Raw genomic sequence first — 21,418 nt, forward strand, 5'->3', positions numbered from 1 at the left:
ACAAAAAAACAGTAAATGTTGGGTACCATAAAAACAAATATAAAGTATTAACAACAACTACAACCACTGAAATTGTCAACACAAAGTCCCATTGGGCCGTGGTCGCTGAAGCCTTACATAAGAATATACAACCGCACATACATTTCATGTGTGATATATGTAAGTGTGCATAGATACATACGTCTCAATCGATCATTATGCAGGCAAATAGTATGTTTTTACCCAAACACAATGCACAAAATCAACAACAACCAATACTAAAAGTGCTGTACATTGCACCACAAAAAAAAACCATCTAGATAAAAATCTTGTTTGTCCTTTTCTCGAGTGTGTCAGCAACCCAAACGAAAACTGAACGGAATGGAAACGCAGACAAACTAAAAAAGTAAATGAAATAAAAATGTTTTTTTTTCTGTTGTCTACGAAAAGGGCGGCAAAATACGAACTAACGTGACACATTTGTGCAGCGGTAGAGCAAGCATAGAAACGAAATTGTATGTGCATTTAGAACTTCATTTACACATATACATGTACACACACATACATATGCACCTTTATTACTTTATAAATATATGCATATGTACACATGGAACATTGAATGGCGGCCTGTAGAGTACTTTGCAATTGTCACCCAAGCGCAGATGTCGCTCTCGGTTGAGCGCTGAAACACTAAGTTAATTCCTTGGGAAATCGCGTGTCTGCCATTCGATTTGTGTTTTTATTGGTACAACAGAGGTCAATTGTTCGTTTTGAGTTCGCCTCACAAGGCTATGTTTTTTGAGTCACATTCATTTACTAAGTAGTTTAGTGTATATTTGTTTTGCTACGTTAATATTTGTTTATTTGCGCTTATTCATCGCATTTCAGTTTGTTTACTGCTGGGCCAGTGTTACTAAGTATTTGTTTAACACATTTTTTTTTTTCATTTTGCTATATTTTTATTACTATTTAGTATTTAATATTTTATGTTTAGGAATCTTCGATTATTATTTGGCTTGACCACTGGCAAAAGAAGCTAAGCTTTTTTCATTGTTTTCATACTCACCATCCTTTGGTGGACTCGAGCAGGGCGGCGCATAACTGCCTAAATGATAGCCGGAATATGAGTTCTGATGCATGGGCGGGAAAGGATAACCTAAGGCGCTGCGTGGACTTGGAAATCCAGAGTCCTGTCCACCTTGTGGACCAAAATGTTGATAACCACCACGTATGCCACCGTAACTGTAAGGAGAAATAAAAATAGAGAAAATATTAAAATTATTTTTAAATTTTGTATTCATTGTACATAAATTGCTGCGAAAGCTATAAGAAACACTAGACGAAAAAAGAGAAAAGCAAAAATTGTATGTGTTTCAAACCACATTTTCTGTAGTTGCTAACAAACAGGTTTGACATTTTCACATTGTTGTCACAAGCCCGAACAGAAAACTGTCGAACTTTCTTCTAAAACTTAGTAGAAAAGACTTTCGGTTGAAGAAAAGATGGTCGGTATTATTACAGAACACAACCCATGGGGTCAACATATGACCACTATTGGAATCATTGAGGACCTGATTTGCCTGTCTTGCTTAGAGGAGACGGATAGCACTAGAGCACCTGCCTTTGCTAGGCTAAGGCTACGAATTTTGGCTTGCGATGTCATGAGAAGGAGTCAAATTTATTCTCTCAGATTAGCCAAAGAATCTAGAAAATTCTTACGGGACTAGCTATATCTGTCTCTGTCTATGTTCCATTCATGAGAATGAGTCAAAATAATCTCTCAAACTTAGTATTTTCAGATTTGCCTAAGAATCTAGAAAGTTCTCACGGGACTAGCTATCTCTTTCTAGTGCCTCTCTTTGTATTCTAGCCTGTCTCTTTCTGGCTTCGTGGCTTCTCTCCTTTCCTCCTTGACTATCTAACCTTTAATTTTCCAGATCTTTAAATAAAATTGCCTTTTTAGCATGAGTGTTTTAGGAGTTACCAATCTCTCAGTGCTTCTTGACTCGCCTTTGTCATATTTCAATTTCAACCCAGCCTTCTTTTAACTTAATAAACAGCAAATATCGGCACTCTAACTACTTTTCATATGCACGCAAAGATAATACATTAATCCAGTGATGATAAGTTAGCACAGCCAGAAGTTAGGAAGGAAATATCCCGTCCTTTACAACCTTTGGTTTGCTCAATATTAATTTCAAAGTACACATGGCACAGATATTTGCCTATGCAGATAGCACTGCACTGGTTTTCAATTTACGAAGACTAGTGGAAGGCCTAAGCATTGTTGACGACGCTGCAACGAAGATTGGCGTAAAACTGAATCTATCTAAGACTAAATACACGATTCTGTTGACATCCGAGAGCAGAAGAAGGCCACTGAATATAAACTGGTACGAGTTTGAAGGGGTGAAAACATTTATGTAATCGAGAACAGCTCTATGCAATAACAATGCAATGCAAACAACGCTTTTTAATGAATAAAAAATTCAAAGCATCTATTCATCGATTTATCGCTTCTACGGCGCTTAAACGTTGGCAATGGCGACCAGTAAAGAGAAATACTTGAGGAGGCTGGAAACTATGAAAAAAATAAATGAACGTATGAAGAAACCACTAATGAGATTACAGAACTATTTCCAAGACACGATATGATGAAATGCGTGTAGTTTTACGCGTGACGGGCAATGGGGCAGCATGAGTGGAAAGAAGACTACTCAAGCCGAAATCGATAGTGCTACAAAAACAAGGGAGATCCAAGTTGAGATGATAATGAAGAGTTTAAATAAAACTACCTCTAATATCTTCTTTCAAGAACTAATATTTCACACCATGAATTATGAAGTATTTTCTTGGTTGCGTGTTTATTTTCTTGTGGCGCCGAAATCGCTTACACTACGTTTTGTCCACAGTCATTGAGAAGTTATAAAAAGGTTTTACCGATTGAAATTTTGTTTTATAAGAAACACCATTTTAACTCTGTCCTAGTCAACATAAAAGGCATTTTGTCACAAAAACAAAGTTTTAACTTTAAAATGAGGTTGAATTTTGTGGTTAATTTTAAAGTAATGTGTGAAAAATGTAAAGTAATTGGCACGATCTTATTTAATGAAAATAAAATAATTTATAATCAGGAATATTAAACGGTGAAGAGAATTCAGAAGGTGTGGCCAACATCAAACCGTTAACGTCTATTCTTTCCTATCTCTTTCTCTGATACTTTTCTCCTTTCCTCCTTGACTATCTGCTCTCTTTTCAGAGCTCTAAATACTTTTTGGCTTAAGGGTTTTAGGAGCCACCAAATATCTTGGTGCTCCTTTGTTCGACCTATTCAAATTCAAATTCAAACTGTTAAACGGTTCCCTGCGATTTTGTAGGAATCAACTGATTTGCTGACGTAACCAGAGTTATGACAGCGGGTTTGCTTACCACAGAGGTCGGCAAAAACCGAGATTGCTTTGGTGATATACGAAGAAATCAATGTAGCCATCGCTCATTACCTAGCTCGTTAACGTTTAAACAACGACTGATTCGACTAGCATAAGATCTCAGGAGTATATGACATGGCAGCCAAAGGTACTCTCACAGTTTTGCTTCGGATGACCAAGCCTTGTAATCTATCATACTTGACTTCCCCAAATATGCGTATACCTGACACAGGTTGAACTAATTAAAAAAAAAAATAATTTCCGCATACACTTCCGTTGGGCAAATGGTTTTTATGAGTAACCTTTTCATGGCAGAAATACACTCGGAGGCTTGCCTTTGCTTACCGAGGAACGAACGCTATTAGAAAAAACTTTCTATCGTTTTGGTGTTTCATGTACGAAGATACGAACCTGCGCACTCCCGAATGGCAGTCACACACCAACCCATTCGGCTACGGCGGCCGCCTTTGACTCACTGCCTTTATGGAATATAGGCTGAAGAGTCCCGGGCTTAACAAAGAAAACACGTCTTGCTTGTTCAAAATTAACTTTATTCATCAATGTAACTTCCATCAAGAATAACGCAATCATTCAAGCGCCGTTCTAAGATTGCAATACCACTTTTGTAGAACGATTTGTCTTTTGCGTAGTTTCAGCGTTAACCTCTTCATACGATCCAAATTTTTTACCGGCGAGAATTTATTTATTTTTTGGTCTGCGAACAGCCAGCAGACGCTGGGAGCCGCCAAATGTTGGCAAGATTACAATCAAAACAACGGCGAAACTATATAAATTTGACTTGTGGTACGGTGCGTTGTCTTGGTGAAACAAAACAGTGAGCAAACGCGGCACCCACTTTCTCATAGTCAAATGCGCTTGCAATGGAAAGCCAACTCGTCCTTTTGATATCTTGACGATGTCAACTAACTCACACAACTTCACTTTTCGGTAACTCAAAACGATTTCGTGAATTTTCTGATCGCTTTCTGGTGTTACCGCCTCATTTGGATATCCACTGCGTTGTGCATCTTGTCTGTGTAGTGTCTCTAGAACCACTCTTGAACTCGGCATACCATCGTTTATTTGTAGTTTCTGATGGAGCGCAGACCCCACAACACTTTTCAAGACACTGCTTCGCTTTAACGGTATTTTCCCCCATCAAGAAGTATTTTAAATTAAAACCCGAAATTTTTTTAATCCATTGGTTTGAAAATAACAAAAATAGCGGCACTATTAGCACAATAACTCACGCACTAACGAATAGAATATCATTAAATTTTGATAGCTGATTTTTTAGTGTCATCTATGTTTTAGGCCCGACACTTTTCAGCCCAGGTGTAACGACTGATTGTTAGCTTTTAGTTTTAAGTTTAGAATTCAGTTTTTAAATGTTGAACCTTTCATTCTTTAGCTGTATTATAAAAGGCTAAAAGTCTTCCATACCCGCCCTAACATCTTAGCTGAATAAATAAATAAAAATCAAGTCCCTTTGGAGCGATACCAGGAACTTTCATAATTCAATAAAAATGTTGTAACTTCTCTCGCTACCTTTAATTTGGCCTTAGTAAACATATTAAATTCCATTTATGTTGACCAACCATTGCGGTCTACCGGAGAATGACTTGTGGGTATGTAAAAAGTTTTGTATAAATTCATACATAATTCAGTATGAATGTAAAACTTTTTTATGACTTCATCAACTGGCTCCAAGCCGTCGGATTCACACACGCAAATAGTACATGCATACATACATACATATATACGCATATACATGCATATGTACATACATACATGCATATGTACAATACAGACAAGCGGCCTATCGAACTTTTACGCTTCACTGCACGCTTTGACGAATTTTAATATATGTGCGTATGTATGTACAGGAATGATCGCGGCGAAAAATCAATATGTATGCACATTCTTACTATCATATATATTAAGCGTACACAAATGGCCTTCCATATTTACTATGCTCGTCCATATGTATGTCTATCGTATACTCTTCACCGCAATGCTTAGTCCGTCTATAAATAAGCAAGTAAATATTATTCCAACACCTCGTAGATGTAAAACAAAAATTATGGGCGTCCAGAAATGAGTGGGTCCTGCAGGATAAACGCTAACATGAGAAACACTTGAGTTCACCACACGAAATTCTCAGCGACATTTGACGGCCCGGAGCGAGTAGTTGCCGCACACAGATGGCGTACAGGTGGAGGTGATTGCTTGTGGTTTTCGGTTTGTGGTCAATACAAAAATACTTGTATGTATTAAATATAGCACATATGGGAAAGGAAATACAGTAAAATGGTGGCGAAAAAGTAATAATAGAAAAACAACAACAACAAAAAAACAAAAAGTGAGCCGAAACAAAATCAAGAAAAATTAAACACTCAAAACAAACAGTCAAGAACTAGAAACCGATGTAGATACACACATACATATGTATAACACATATATATATTTATTATCATATATGTACATATATACATACATACATGTGTATGTACATAAAAATGTGTATTTGCATATTTGTTTGAGGTCATTAATTTTTGGTTGGTTGGCTGCTTTATTGATTAGTCGGTTTTTGGTTTGCTGTTTTGGCGTTTCGACGTTTCGAGAAATATATACAGATGCATTTCTATGAAATACATAGGCGTTTTTAAAGGTATCAGCCTTACTTCTAAATAATGCATGAAAAATAGCTAAAATCGCTAATACCTCGTCTTTGTCAGCTTGCCAATTCTATGCCTTTTATTGTTCTCGAATAATTTCCGAAATACGAGTATATTTGTACTTATACATATATCATAAGCTATCCAAGCTGGGTCTTATGAAAATATTACGGTCGATACAAATATGTAGCAGTTTTCTCAGTGTTTCCTCCTTATCTCTCTAGCAACTTGTATACATAACCTAAACAGGGGCCTAGACTCAGTCAACGAGCGGGCAAGTAACAATGGTCTGGTCTTGAAGCCAAATAACTCGCAAGTAATGCTATCTTTAAAGAACATTTCGACTTCAATGTTTATGACAAAACTTTATTAAACAGATCGGGAGTACCGTGTGTCAATGTAGCTAAAAACCGAGACTTACTTACTTAATAGAACGCTAACTTAGGATAATCATATCTATAGTACAATTGGTAAAGTATACGGAATGCTGAGATCTTTATGGCTGACACAGCACCTAATACTAATGCCCACAAAAAATGAAATTGCCGCAAATCACTAAAGAAACAAAAACCGTGTACATCGAAACTCTACGGGAGCGCCCGTTTGTCTTTCAAATTAAGTCTGAATATAAATTCGAAATATAAATACATACTTTCTACAGAATGTTTAGCAATATTTTCAGCATTTTGCTTATCGGAAACGAGTGCCAGAGAAAAATCAGCGCAAATCAAACGGAATCGAAGAGCTAAACTACAACACAATAAACGAATAAATAACAAAGTCAATAAAATGAGATGCAACTATGTAAGTGTTCATATGCGAATTATCTACATACACATATGTATGCACTTATACATATGTATGTATGTAAATATGTAAACACATATTTGATACGCCGCAGGCAGACATTTTGTGGTTTTCGGGTTGGGCCTGAGTCGCACTGCTCATAATGCGATTGCTCAGCTATTTCGGTGTTCGCACCGCACAAATACATGTGAAACCAGTACGTCTGCTAAATTACAGCATATGTTTGTCTGCACATACACATGTACGTAGGCATGTCATGGCCATTTGTGTGCGTGACCACTGTTATTGCATGGAAGTCGCTTCTATTTCCGTGTTTTATTATTTTACTTTTGGCAAACACACGTGAAAACCGCTCAAAACAAGCCACAAAACCTAAAGGCAGACAGTCACATGTCAAAACCTGCGTACAGCGCCAAACAAGCAGGATTCAAACGGTAACGCGGCAAGGGCCTTTCAAAAGTGACTCCTAGCTTTGAGTTCCTAGACGGTACTTGATTTTGTACGGTACTTCTTTGACATTTACCAAGTAGACGGAGGTACAACTTCATGCGATAGAAACTTGTTATGAAAATGGGCGACCTCTAAGAACAACATATCGCAAAATTCGTAGTTTTTTTGTCAGAAATAAACGTCACTGGCCATCTATAACTGCTATAGGCGCTCTCATAAGATACTGCGCAAGAGATAAGTCGCTTGTATAGACCGTTGATGGCAAAAAGGTATCAAGAAGAAGTAGGATATATCGTATGCTTTTGATCGCATGCCATGAACTATTAAATTCAAGGTTTGACAGCTAATACGTTAAATTTACTTTGAAGTCGATGAAGCGGGAAACAGTGAAATTCGCGAAATAACAGTATTTGGATATTGAGTATTACAGAAATATATATACATATGTATGTTAATAAATATATTTTTTTTAATTATTTTACCTAAGCAAAAACTCAAATTTGTCTACGATGATTCTTCGAAACTTTCTAAAATCACCTCCATTTCCCATAAGATTTCTCTCAGCAGATGTGCCTCTAACTGTGTTGCTCTCGTAACTCACGAAATGGGTTCACCCAAAGAGTCCGCTTCACGCGCTCCTCCTCTTCAATTACATCTCGAAGTTCTCGCAATGCTTTGATTACTTAAACGCAGCGAACTGCTTTGCTCGCTGACACATTTAAAATGAAATGGTATGCGATGAAATAGCTCTTATAGAGTGTAACAATGCACTCTTAATCAGGTTTGGGTATCAGGACATGAGGAACACGAAGGAAACGAGAAGGCACACCTTTGCGCCAAAAAAGTGGCGGAAGGGCCATTTATTGGACCAACCCAATTTTTCGGCTTCAAAAAAAAAAAAAAACCTAAAACAGGAAACGAAAAAATTGTGGACCCAAATAGCACCAAGGAATACTGGAACAGCACAACGGCCTTAATCACTCCAAAAAGTTCCTGAACTTTCATATCAACAGAGCAAAATCAGTTCTAACCCTATACAAAAAGCGCCTCAGCTTACTCTGTGGAGCACTTACAGGACACTTTGCCTGCAATAAACATTTCAATATAATAGGATTATCTAGCACAAGTTTATGCAAGTTCCGCTGTGATGAAGAGGAGTCCATAGAACACTTGACCACCAATTGTGAAGCATTAAGACACTGGAGACAGAGAATACTGGGCCCGTACCTACTGAAGGATGAAGACTTACAAGTGTATCCTCCTAAGGAGCTGGTTCGATTCCTCGCAATACTAAATATTTAAAATTGAGTACTTCGAGGCCCACAAATCCATCTGGTCGCAGTGCACAAAGACCTTCGCCTAACCCATACAAGCATTACCATTACCGCTGGTCTTGCATTAAAGTTGCACAGAAATCAAGGTAATGTTTTCTTTCTTTTATATTACCATGATGTGGTTCCGAATTCCTGCCAGAGAAACCAGCAATAATTACAAAATGCTACTCAGACTTCACTAAATGGAAAACATCAAACTTGGTAAAGTGTTATTCATGGCTTTTGCAAGGCAATAATATACGATTTGACGTTAGAAATGCTTTTAGAAAACAAACAAACTAGCAAGCCCGTGCTAACCTTTCAGTCTTTTTCTTTTTCGACTTTAACTCTATTAAGTAAAATAATCAATTCGGCCAAATTTTAATAGACTAGTAATCAGGGTTGGGCTTTTTGCACTACCGCCAAATTGCACTATCACTAATTTTTTAGTGCTATTTAAAATAAGGTTTCATTATCACTAAATCTTCAATTCACTAAATCCGCTTATTTCACTAATTATTTAGTGCACTATTCTCAACCCTGTTAGTAATATGTTCAAACTGCTTTGACAGATTTTTGCGCCGGGAAAAATGAAGTATCGTTTCGTGTCAAAAAAACTCAATGCAACAGCTCACAATGCACTGATTTTTCGAGAGAATTTTGCTGAAAATTCACAAACTATCGTTCAACCTATATTAAAACCCCAACTCAAAGAGCGCGTACAAAGTTCGACACTTTTGAGACAAAAAAAAAACAACAACTGCGCATCCTAAAATTGCGCAAATCGACACAACAATTGCTTCGAGTATAGGAAAAGTAGTTGGTATACATTTCTTGTAGCAGTTGTGAGCACTTTTTAGTTGGCAAAATAAATTTAGAAGAATTATTAAAAATTTAAATTTGTTGTTTTTTAATCGTTTTGTTTTTTTGTTAATAATTAATTATTTTTTATAAGCAAATGGCAGCTAACTTTTTAACCACAGTATATTTTTGTTGAAAGCGACAAAATATATTTTGGTGAGTGAATTTTTTGTTTTATTAAATAACTCAGAGCCTGATTATGAGTTCCATTTGTATACCGTCCCCGAAAGAAATATATCAACATTTGACAACTCAACAACCTAAAAATTTTGACAACTTTTGAGTATTTTTCTGTTTTGTGTTTTGTGTTTTTAATGTTTCAATGTTTTTTTTAGAAAAGGCAATGATCTATTCCTAAAGAAATCATGCAAACCCAGATTTCAAACATTATACAAAAATTAGAAGGTGAGAAAAACGTTCATCAAAATTTCAAACTTTGTTATCAGATTAAAAAAACGATTACGCAGTTTTTTAGCACATTAAGTTTTGATTTAATAAAGTACAAGTTTGAAGTTTCTAGAATACTACATTGATTTTTATTAATTTTTTGAGCATTTTTTATTTATAACAAATCCACGAAATGGACAAAATATGAAACACCGCTAGGAATCAAGCGAAGGACAACTCTTGCCAACAGGCCAACAGCCAGGGCCAAGTACGCAATTGAGTAGTAAAGCGCACTGTCTCGACGAACGAAAGCTACACTCTACAAGACGCTCATCATCCCGTCGTTTCTCTATGACGCTGAAGTCTGGACAGTCAAACAATCAGATGCAGCCGCTCTTGGAGTTTTCAAGAGGAAAGTATTTCGCAAGATTTTTGGCCCTGCTCGCGTAGAAGACGGTTACCGCGTTCGAATGAACCCATGAGCGGTATGAGCTTTACGAAGATATTGACATAGTCAAACGAGTCACGCTGCAGCGATTAAGGTGGCTGCGTCATGTCGTCCGTATGGAAGGAACTGCTCCGGCAAAGAAGCTGTTCGAAACGGTAATTGGCGGTCGACGGCGAAGAGGACGTCCTCGTGGCCGGTGGAAGAACCGAACTAAAGATGACCTGGCTTCACTTGGCTTAAGAAACTGGAAAAGCTAAGCGGAAAACAGAGACACCTGGCGAGACATTATTCGGCAGGCTGTAACTCGGTAACGGGATGTTACGGACAATTAAGTAAGGAAAAATATCTATTAAAAATCAATGATATTTGTGAACGAATTCACTCCTTTTTCAAAATTTTATTTAAAATGTAATGGGTCCTAAAACTGCATGTGGATTTTATTTTTTTTGTTTTTTGTTTTTTTGTTTTCTTTTTTTGAATTCTGATTAACATTTATTAAAATTTGATTAGAACTCGTCGGCTTTTTATAAATTTTTTGAAACTTTAATAGATGCTCTTTATTATAGGATAAACTTTATTTTTATAAAAAAAAATAATTTAAGTTCAAAAATAAATACCCACTACTTGCAAAAAATTGAAGTGCTATATTTTTTCGCGAGCTGTCAGACTGCATTGAACACTAAAACAAAAGTTCATAAAATATTTGAAAACTCATTAACGAAAGATTTTTTTTAAGATATTTTAATTTTTCGGTCATTCAAACAGCTAAATAAAAAAGTTAAGAATTCCAATAAAAAAAAATACGAAGTTTGTTCAAAGAAGCGCCTTTTTATTTTTACCAAAAATGTTAATTTGTTTATCCCGAAAAATATTTATTTATTTTCTAGGTAATTCTTCATACCAACACTTTTTTCAATCCTTTAAGCACTTCTGATATTACTTTTTTGGTATGGCCTCGAACTTGGCGAACTCGGCGAAGCGAACTTTATTTTCTCAAACATGACAATTCTCCATACTTTCATGGGCTTTTGGGTACGCGTAAAGGCTGCAGGGATTTCTGTCCGTTAAATGCGTTGACTCAGCCGCTGTTTTTGGCAAAAAAAAATGGAAATTCGTTAATACATTTTTGGATAGCGAAAATTGCTAAGAACAGCAAAACGCGTCTAACCTCAAAATCTGTTAAAAGCAAACAAAAAGTTCACAATTGCTGATATTATCAACATACTTATATGCATATATAATTATGTCAGGGGCGATGTAACACATTGACTCAAAAGTCCCCATTTACCTCTTTTTCAGTTAGTGCTAACCTTAAAAAGATAGCTGTTGAAATTTCCTGATGTTCTATTCATTAGTTCGTGAGTTATTGCGCCAAGAGTGACGCTACTTTTCTCATTTTCAAAAAAATGGATTAAAAAAATGTCGGGTTTTAATTTAAACCGCTTTTTTACGAGTAAAAATATCGGCCAAAATCGAAAATCAAATGTATGCATAAAATCCGCAAAGCTTGAAAAGTCACCTTCCCTCAGTCACTTTCATAAAACATTCATTTTTTTCGAGCTTAAGGCGCATTAAGTTTCTCTTCCACGTAAATTAAATAAATTTCCTTAAATATTTTGTTTTTTATCTACGCTTCAACGCTTACACTCTCACTTGTAATTAACTCACTAATCTCACAACCTCGCATTAATCTCACCACTAAATAAATTTGACCTTTTCATTGAAGCCAACAAAACACTAAATTTAGTATTGACTTCAAACAACCGAAAATTTCCGATTTTATCGGGCGATTGTAAAGATGTCGGAAAAGTAGAAAACATCACAATTTAAATTAATATAAGGGCACAATAATAATTAAGTGCTTCCTGTCGCCGCGATTTGCAGCACTGCCAAAGGAATCCAAATTCTAATCGAAAAATCACCATCAAAAGTCAATGAACAGACGGACGGTTGCTGCCTTGCGCCTGTACTTCGAGCTGCGACACACATGCACCACAAATAAATCACGCACAGAATATTTACAACAGTTTTAATTGAATCTACGCCACGCTACGTACATTTCCGTCACACACATTCCAACACACACGCGCAGCCACACACACTCATATATTTGAATATAAATAAAGAAAAAACTCGCGCGGACATTGCAATTGGAGAAAAGGAATAGCTGAAAGAAAAAATGAAAAAAATGAGGGCACTCATCATTTGCGGACTTCATAAATTTGAACGAATTTTTATGACGCGCACTATGCGACCAAATAGGCAACATTTAGAGTATTCATATTAAAAATAACAAAAATTAAATGTGCAGCAGCAATGGCAGTACAGCAACGTGGGGTGTAGAAATGGTGGCGGTGCGGTGGCCAGCGCGCCAACTCGCCAACGCGCCAACGCACCACGCATCAAATGGAATAAGATTTTTTATTATATAATATTTTTTTATTTGTGCGACTTGAATATTTTTATTATTAATTTACTCGCATTTCCGCCACATGCACAGTTTCCACGAGTTTGAAAAATGTAGAAAGGTGTCCGCGTCAAGAGTTCAAGTGTTTGTGCAATTTGCTTAGATTAATGCCAAACAGCAAGGAGTTAATTATTTAAGGAATAAAGAAGACAAAACATTTAACTATTAAGAAATTACTTTTTCGAAGGCTCTCAAAAGTCACATTTGAAGTTTACTTTTTGCTTTTGTTACGTGCACACAACACAGCGCCGCATATCGCAACCCGAGCTGCCGTGGGTGTGTCGACGACCTTGTGTGCTTTTCTTTGGTTGGCCACTTGCTTTTCTGGCCAAAATGTCGTTTCTCATTTGTCGTACACTGCCATTGCAGTTTTTCACTTTGCTTCGCGGCTGTGCTTTTTCTGTGTAATCATTTTTCATGCCAGCGCCTGCGCTTATGTTTTGCCACGATTTACTGATAACGCGAAGCGAAGCGTCATATTTCAAATTGGTTTTGCTCTTTTTCACGCAAATATGTTTTTAATGTCCAGCTAATTTGTCATTTTGACGGCTTTTCATGTGTTAAAAACAAGAAAAAAAAAACTTTAAGGAGCCACAATGCTTTCGAAATATTTATTTATACTCATTTAGAACTTTAAAAGTCATAGAAAAATTGTAATTACGCGAAATTTTTTTTATAGGCTGGCAATTGCGCTTTGGTGGCAAGCTTTAGCTGCAAATTGTTTCGAGTCGAGATTTCACTGATTTGATATTTTTGAACTGAAGCCACTGGTTTTTATTTTAGGCGAGGTTCTAGTCAAAATCGAACAAAAAACTTATTTTTTTATATTTGCTTTATTTTCCTCCTTAAGGGCTTAAAAATGTGTAGGCAAAAGGATATTTCCCTATCTAACTGATTTTACGAGTTGTAGCGTATAGACGAGAGAGACGAAGCGCGCGCTCGGAGCCGCTTCGTCAAACTTTAAACGCGTTTTTCTCAAAATATCTTTTTTTGCCCGCGGGACGCGATTCAGCTTCAACGACTACACCGATTTCGACGTTTGGTGGCTCAAATAAAAGGTTATTCAATTTAGGGGGCCCTCAGTAAGCGTTTTTTTTTTTGTCAAAAAAAAGTTTTTGGTATTGTTTTTTAACGTTAAAACAAATAAAAAGAGCCAAAAAAGGTGTTTTTTTTTTCAAAGGGTCCCCATTTTTTTAAAAAGGGTTTTTTTTAAAAATCGGAAACTCATAAGGCCCTCCCCAAATTTCATCGACTTTAAGATTTTTTTTGGTTTTTTCGTTTCAGATCACTTGGCAGGGCTGTAGAGTGCCCCGCGCACACTGTTCACCGCCGCGCGCGACCGTCGTCAGTGCGGGCTGGAGCTGCCATTTTGTATTATTTTTACTCAAAAAATTTTTGTAAACTTTTTAAAATATAGACAAATAAATGCCACAAAAGTTAAAAAAAAAATACATATGAACTCTCAAAAAAAAAAGAATGAAATTACGCACATTTTCGGGCCTTTTGACTATGTAGAACCTCTCCTTAATGCGTTTCTAAAACTTTCATTCTTTAAATTTATGACTTGCTCGTTTTTTCTTCTATTTATTACATTTGATTTTTTTTCATGCATATTTTACTGAATTCAGAATTTTTCTATATTATTTTCATGTCTGCTAATGCGAAACAGCAAAATAAAAAAAATATTGCGGGTTATTTTTGCATTATAATATTATTTTAAAAGGGTGGCAAAAAAGATGATAATTTAAGTCTGACTCTTGCCAAGAGGGATTCTTTTAAGTCAACAGAGGCCATTGCAGCTGAAATCAACAATTGAAACTATACGGCGTCGAATGTACAACATGGACCTACCAGGCAGAAAAGGTCGTAAAGTTCCTCTATTGAAACAAGCAAATTTAAGGGTGACAAAATGGCGCTTTCTAAAAAAAAACAAAATCGATTTTTGACCAAAATTTCGGCCTTAAATTGTTTATAAAAAAAAATGTTTATTCGTGAGAAAAAATCTTCGATTAATTACTAAAAAATATATTTAAGAAGCTCGTATTAAAATTTGCGACTAATCGATTTTCGCTGTTTTCGAGTAAAGTTGGTCAAACGAATTTTGAAAACACCATTTTGAGAAAAACGCGTTTAAAGTTTGACTTTTACTTCCAAGCACTCTGAAAAGCCTTTTAAAATTTGGGTGTAAGTTTGAAAATATTCACCGGAACGATATTAAATTTTCTGTGTGTATTCTTAAACATATGTATGAACATTAAGGAAATAAAATAAAACAAAAATTGATTTTTTGAAAAGTCTAACCCCTTAAGAAAGAGAAAAAGTTTTGCTCAAGAGCTTAAGCGATGGTCTGAAGCAGAGAGGATATGAAAAAATGATATTACATACTTTGGCGCGGTGCAACAAACTAAATTTATTTGAAAATGATGCTGGGCGAAATGTCAGTCGTCCTAAAGGACACAAGTTTTCACTGCGGTTCACAAAACAAAGCCCAGTCAAGCACTTTGCCGGCAACTTAACGATTCGGAGATGCTACTCTTGGCACGGAGAAGAACCTATTCACCTCTTAACCAGTGAAATGGACAAAGTTATTTACAATGACATACTTCAAGATGTGATGCTACCATTTGCTGAGGAGAAAATATTACTTGAGTAGCTTTTTATGCAAAATAATGATTCAAAACACTCCTCAATGTTAGTACGTGAATGGTTTTTACAAAATAATGTTAAAGTTATGGATTGGCCCAGCCAGTCAGCCGACCTAAGCCCCATTGAAAACCTTTAGGGAGATTTAAAGAAGCGAGTCGGGAAGGCAACATTCAAAAATAAAAAGGATTTGGGGCAAAAAATCAAAGAGCTATGGTATTCCACACCCACCGAAGCGTGCAGTAGGGTTATCAAATAGCAATAATTTAGTGCGAATGTTTCCTTCCTCTGGGCACCCTAAATTTTCCCTTCAAATGGATGGGCCTATTTTTGGAACGCAGCGAGCAACCGCTGATGTTTTCTTAAATAAGATTTTATTACAAATTGTGAGGAAAAACACTTTCAGTTCTATAGTTCTTCCGTCAGCGATAAACAGTAAAGCCTACGGCGAGCGCAAACAAATTTAAAATAAGATTTAAAATTGAACATTTCGGTTTTGGCGGCCATCGCAGACTTTTATGTTACGATCAGGCTATAGTGGCCTTGAATACAAAATAGATCCTTAATTGATCCGCTTTTCAAATACATGTAACATCCCAATTTTGTTTTACAGTTTTTCTAAATATTATTTTACCTTACTGAAATAAGATAAACGTTGGAATTTTTTTTTTTTCGGGGACTTGTTTTGTTTGACATTTGGGCTATAAGAGGGAAAAAGTAAAATTTTTAATAAAAGCACGCTCTTTTTAACCCATTCCTTTTTTACGTATGTGCACTACTAAGATTTTGGCCGCAGCTGTATATTTATATTTATTTTTGTAAGAATTCTTTTTTTTATAGGAAATTTTTATTTTTATAAGAAATTAAATTAAAATTAATTTTTTATTTCTTCTTTCATTTTTTCAATTGTTGTTTTATTGTAATCATTTTTTTTTTTTAATTAAGACAATTTTTTTTTTCATTTTTATAAGAACTTTTTTTAAAGGAAATTTTTATATTGTTTTTACTTTTATAAGATTTTTTTCATAGGAAACTTTTATTTTTATTACATTTTTTTAATTTTTTATTTCTTGTTTCATGTTTTCAATTGTTGTTTTATGATTATCATTTTTTTGTTTTATTAAAAAAATATTTTGTTTTATTTTTATAACATCATTTTTTTATAGGAAAATTTTATTTTTTTTTCTATTTATATAAAATTTTTCTTTTAGGAAACTTTTATTTTTATAAGAAATTTAAATTTTTTAATTTTTTATTTCTTCTTTCATTTTTTAAATTTTTTTTATTATAATTTTTTTTAATTGAAAAAATTTTGTTTTTATTTTTAAAAGAACTTTTTTATAGGAAATTTTTATTTTTTTTATTTTTATAAGATTATTTTTTATAGGAAATTTTTATTTTTTTTATTTTTATAAGATTATTTTTTATAGGAAATTTTTATTTTTATAAGAAATTTAATTTTTTTTAATTTTTTATTTCTTCTTTCATTTTTTCAATTGTTTTTTATTATTATAATTTTTTTTAATTAAAAAAATATTTTGTTTTTTATTTTTATAAGAATTTTTTTTATAGGTTATTTTTATTTATTTTTATTTATTTTTATAATAATTTTTTTATAGGAAATGTTTTTTTTAAAAGAATTTTTTTTATAGACATTTTTTTATTTTTTTTATTTTTATAAGGAATTAAAATTTTTAATTCTTAATTTATTCTTAAATTTTTTCAATTATTTTTTATTATTATTATTAATTTTTATAATTAAAAAAAGAAATTTGTGTATCACCTTTACAATAAATACTAAAACTTTACACTTTTGTAGAACAAAACTGATTTTTCCGTATGTACGAGTACGTCTGGCAAAAGATTTTATAAGGCATGACAGTATTTTAAGTATTTTTCCGGGTTGGAAACGGGTATTTCATAAAGATCGATTTTGCTTAATCATTCCATTTTCCATTCCCATTTAATGTGTTTTATACCAAACATCCAAAAATTAAAAAGCGAACTCCCTGACAATGGCGAACCTCCGAGTGTATTTCTGCCTCGAAAAAGCTCCTCATAAGAAACCATTTGCCGCTCGGAAACGGCTTACAACTGTGGGTCCCACATTTGTGAAAAGAGAAGATTTAATCCAAAGAGTGGTAACTCACCCAGCGGCGGCATGTTGCTGCAGCTCTACGAACGCCGACTTGCCCGGCATCTGCACGCCTGGTGTGCCGGTTGTTGTTGTACCACCGTCCATGTACTTGGGTGTGTGCGGTGCATCAGGCGCGTCCATGCCGGATTGCGGTGTACTGGGAGGCCCCTCATAGGGGCTCCCTAAATCGGTGAAGTTGAGCGTGTTGGCGCCTATCGAGGCCACTTTATCAAGAATTTTGGCGGCTTTTTGTGGAACGCGTGCACAAAATTAAATATTCTTAGTGGTTTAGGAGAAGGGGTTCTTACTAATTTATTAATTTTAGCTTTTTTACTTGTTTATTTGGTAGGAATGATCTGACATTAATTTTGCAAAAATGATTTCAAGTATAAAAAATACACACCAAGGTGGCAATATATAATTTGGTTGTATGTAAAGGGACTATATTTGCGCACAGGTATGTCTGCAGCTCCCGTAATTTTGAAATTGGTTCGCAGTCACTACTTTGTTGCTACTGCTTGTCAAGTTGTTCGCTATTTTTATTATTGTAAACAATGACACGCACTTTAAGACAAAAGTGAAGCAATTCTTTCAGCAACGAATTTCCAATTGCAACAACAACGCACGCATACAGTAGACTTGCTTTCCAACTACACTTGCAATTAGTGTATAATTTGTGTCATTTTACTTTCTACACTGCAATTAACGATTTGCTACGCGGCGGCGATCGCGGACGCTCTTCGACGAATGTTTCTAGCCGTTCATGAATTGGTGTGCATTTGCGTATGTGTGCGTGTGCACTTTGTTTTTGTCTATTGTAACTGTTGGCGTGGGCGGAAAACTAGTTGGGGGCTGTTGATTTGGTTGGGCACGTGACTTTAGCAACTGTTTTAATTGTTCCCGATTGATAAGGTTTTTTTTTTCAGATAAGAAATGGTGTATTCTGCCGCAGAGTTAAGCACTTGGTGAATGGAAAATATTCGAAATATTTGCTTTTTAGTTTATCTGAATTTTTGAATAGTATTTTCAAATCGGTTAGCTTTTACAATGAAAAATGTTTTAAAATTATTTTTTCAGCAGTTTTTTTACTCACTTCATGATTTTTAAGGCTGGCAATTTCGTTTCCGTTTTAATTTTCACTTGTTAAAAACTTTTCTTGTTCCACACTGTTTTTACTTAGTATTTTCTTTATTTCTACTTAGTTTACGTATTTTCACAGTTTTTTGAAGAATTCGTGTTTTTATGCATGTAGCTTTGCTTGACTTAATCCGTCCTTCGAAATGTTTTCAAGTCACCAAATTCACTCAAAATATTTGTTTTCTATAAATCAGCGCATTTTGCACGGAATTGCTATTTCTTAGATATTCCAAAAATTCGCATCGATTTTCAGTTGTGCGTAATTCTATTTCGAAAAGTGACAATTCGCTTTGTTTTTTTTTTTATGTGTGTTTTTCAAATAAATCAGAAACAATATTTTTTAATAGGTATTTTAATAAAAATCCGCCGACGATAATCGCGCATTTGATGATAACGTTAATACGACGGCGATACCTCAACGGCGGCGTTTACACTCTTCTAAGCGCGATATCAATTTTTCGAGGTAGCCACCACATACAGTAAAATCACCCGTTGACTCAAAACACTGCGAACGAATTGTATGCGCGACCAACCACAAACAAAGTGCGTGAATGACTACGTACGACCTCAACGTGATTATGTGATCATTTGCTGCGCTGCAAATCGCTCGCGAATACACAATGCTGCTGCTCACTCCAACCCGACGATGACGACGACAACGACGACTACGACTACGACGACAACGACAACGACGACGTCTGTCAGTCCGATAGCCAGTTAGTTGGCCAACGAGCCGGAAGACCGGCTAAGCAACGCTCGCAATACTGGTTTCGTTTCTTACTGCACAATTTGTCGCTTGTCGCTGTCGCGTGTGCAAGCGAGCCAGCGGAGACTTGCGCGAATAAGTAAGTGCGAATATAAAAGCTGCTGGTGGACTGGAAAAACCAGTTAGCAAGCATTCCAGTTTTGCGCGCTATACCATGAGAACTGTGTACCTTTGCAAGGTGTGCGAGTGAAAGAGCTGTACCTTTGCGCGCAGTGATTCACACTCACTCAACATATTGCAGCTTTTTCACTTTGGCTGCTCACCAATCAGACTGCAGGCAGAGCAGTGTGGTTAGTTTAGTAACGCAGTTAAATTGGAGCTGCAAGCGATGGGAAGAGCCCGGCTGCTTCCATGCACGCATGTCGCGTTCTCATTTACACCACTGCTGTCCGAACCGGTTCTTTGCGATATGGCGCATGGTGCTGGCGTATAGTTTTATCAGCAGTTGAGAGCTATTGGGATCTCCTTCTAACATTTAGAGTGTGCTTTGTGCTCTCACTTGTTCTGTGTATAGATTTTTTGTTTTGCCCTTTTCATTATACAATTGTTTTTTCTACGTTTCTGTGTAGTCACTTTTTTGTTGTTGCTACTTGGCATGGGTGCCCCTGTAAGCAGCACGTTGTACTTCACTTTGTTGCTATATTTTTTATGCTAACTTTTGTTGTATTTTTCTTGCTGCCTCTACGAAATGTGCGCTTATTGTTGAGGCGGAGTTTTGAAAGCTGCCGCTACTTATTTCCCTTTCCCCTGTAATCCGCTCTTCTATCTTACTCCAACCTGCTGTTTTATTTTTTCTTCTCTCACTACACCTCTCACCTTTTGCTTAAACACCCCTTACTTGGTTGACTACGCATTCACTTCAGCTGCTTTTCTCACCATTCCAGCAACAGCAACAGCAACAGTAACAGTAACAGTCGCTACCGCCACTCGGTCGCTGTCGTTGCAACGTCACTATTTGGTTTCAGTTGTTTTGTTGCTGCTTTGCCATTTTGGCTTTCGGATTTTGCTCTCAACTCAATGCTTGGCTTTTTTATTACCGACTTATGCAAATTTGGAGTTAAAATTTACGCGATTTGCTTGAATGTTTGGACTGCAAGTGCAAATATTGTGACATAGGGGGGAAAATACAGTCGAAAAAACAAAGAATTACTTAAAACAAGAAATGCAACAAAGACTGAGGAGATATAAAAAAAAATATAATAACAATCAGTCAGACCCATTAAAATTGCATATTTTGTTATTCAGCTTGATTATCGCCTGGTTGTAGTAAATATGTTAATTAATTGTGGACGAATTCTATGCATGTGTGTGCGGTGCATCAGACATGAACCAATAAATGAAATTAGAATACGAAAAAGTGTTAAATGTTCACGCAATCTCAATGAACACAAGTTGATGTGTTATCAAGAAGATCTCTTTCGAGAATAAAATTTTTCAATTACATTTTCAAAACTTAAAATATCTGTGCTTGATATGCCGTCGCCATGTGTTGCAGCACATTTATACATAAAATTGGCGCTTACGCTCTTTTTAGGTGTTTGGTCGTGCTCTTCCTCCTATTTTTGGTATGCGTCTTGATGTTGTTCTACAATGGCCTAGAGTTTTACGCCACCTCCGAATGGCAGATGGTTTTTTCACGACAGAAACACATTCGAATATTTGTCTTTGCCTACCGAGGGGCGGCCGCTGTTAGAACAAGTAAAAATCATGTTAACAAAAAATCACTAATATTTTCACGATATACAGTTCACTCCGTTCGGGAGCATAGCGCCTCGACAAAACTCTTCCATCGTACACAGTTTTGGGCTGTTGATTTTGTGCCGTCCAAGGTGATGTCAAAAGTGACACAACACAAAATCTTTCAAGATCGAGTTTTTACATTTGTGCTATGCATTCCTTCGGCACAGATCTACTTTA

At 35.7% G+C, this 21,418-nt stretch overlaps 1 protein-coding gene across 1 annotated transcript in view; it reads right to left on the reverse strand.

The window, feature by feature from the left end:
* Positions 1-19,393, reverse strand: part of LOC128868417 (homeotic protein distal-less) — a 41,271-nt gene extending 21,878 nt beyond the window's left edge. Inside the window, exons 1-2 of the mRNA XM_054110485.1 lie at positions 17,612-19,393; positions 1,046-1,221 (exon numbers count right to left, since the gene is read on the reverse strand). Of these exons, the coding sequence (XP_053966460.1) occupies positions 1,046-1,221; positions 17,612-17,739 (304 nt within the window). The 5' untranslated portion in view covers positions 17,740-19,393. The remainder of the gene's footprint in view (positions 1-1,045; positions 1,222-17,611) is intronic.
* Positions 19,394-21,418: the final 2,025 nt, after the last annotated feature.

This window comes from Anastrepha ludens, chromosome 6 (assembly GCF_028408465.1).
Source record: "Anastrepha ludens isolate Willacy chromosome 6, idAnaLude1.1, whole genome shotgun sequence".
NCBI classification, from domain to species: Eukaryota; Metazoa; Arthropoda; class Insecta; order Diptera; family Tephritidae; genus Anastrepha; species Anastrepha ludens.